The sequence below is a fragment of the Monosiga brevicollis genome, genomic scaffold (assembly GCF_000002865.3).
Source record: "Monosiga brevicollis MX1 MONBRscaffold_37 genomic scaffold, whole genome shotgun sequence".
Classification (NCBI taxonomy): Eukaryota; class Choanoflagellata; order Craspedida; family Salpingoecidae; genus Monosiga; species Monosiga brevicollis.
In genome coordinates, this window is record NW_001865074.1 from 384,948 (window position 1) to 385,920 (window position 973).

The 973-nt window shown below is 59.9% G+C and overlaps 1 protein-coding gene across 1 annotated transcript in view; it reads left to right on the top strand.

Moving 5' to 3' along the window:
- Window positions 1–973, top strand: part of MONBRDRAFT_29719 (uncharacterized protein) — a gene marked incomplete at both ends in the record, with an annotated part of 21,180 nt that overhangs the window by 1,473 nt on the left and 18,734 nt on the right. Inside the window, one exon of the mRNA XM_001750127.1 lies at window positions 38–914. Coding sequence (XP_001750179.1) covers window positions 38–914 — 877 coding nt within the window. The remainder of the gene's footprint in view (window positions 1–37; window positions 915–973) is intronic.

Consider the following 973-nt stretch of genomic DNA (forward strand, 5'->3'; position numbering starts at 1 on the left):
TGTACTCCTGTGAGGTCCTGGGTCTCCTCGACGCCAGCACTGACTACCGCTGCAAGATCATCAAATACCTCGACGACATTGTACTGATGGGTCCCGCGGAGGACGTGGCGGCCGACGTGGAGATTGTCAAGGCTCGTGCAGAGTCTGCTGGCCTTCATCTGCAGCCCAGTAAGAGCCGCTTCTACATGCCTCGCCACCATCCCGCTTCCATCACTGCTATCAAGTCTGTATTGCCAGATGCCATGCGCGATACGGCCAACACGGGCATGACGGTCTTGGGAACGCCGATTGGCCGTCGCGAGTGGATGAAGAAGCAGCTGAACGACAAGGCAAAGCACATTGCTGGCAAGCTCAATGACATGCTGACGACCGGTGTCTCGCTTCAGGCCCTCCTCACAGCCATGCAGTACGTGCCTAGCCTCATCAACCACCTCTACACGCTGCCCCCAAGTCTCACGTCGGGCTTGTCCGAGCTCTTGAACCGTGCTTGCAAGGACACCTTTGTCAAAGCCTTTTTTGCCAAGGTAAACCTGTCTGCACCGGCTGGAGCTGAAGGTCATGACGTTACGCTGGAACAGCTCCTTGAGGCTCGCCTCTTCACGCGGGCCAACACCGGGGGCTTTGGCCTGCACGACTTGGTTGAGCGCGGTCCGGTGGCTTATGTCTGCAACATGGCCAAGCTGGCCACTCGCTACCCTCGGGTCTACGATCGACTTTTGGAGGATGCATCGAGGGCTGCCGACTTTGAGGCCCACGTGCAGCGAGCTGGCTTCCAGATGGCCACGGTCAAGGACGCGGCGACCCAGCGACCAGCGGAGATCATTGCCCTCCGCTCCAAGGCGGCACTGGACGACCTGATGGCCAAGTGTGCGCTGGACCTGCAGCAGGCATATCTGGCCTCACGCGAGTGGGGCGTCAGCACAGTCTTGACCATGCGGGGTCGGGACAAGTTGCGTCGCTTGAGCGACACGAC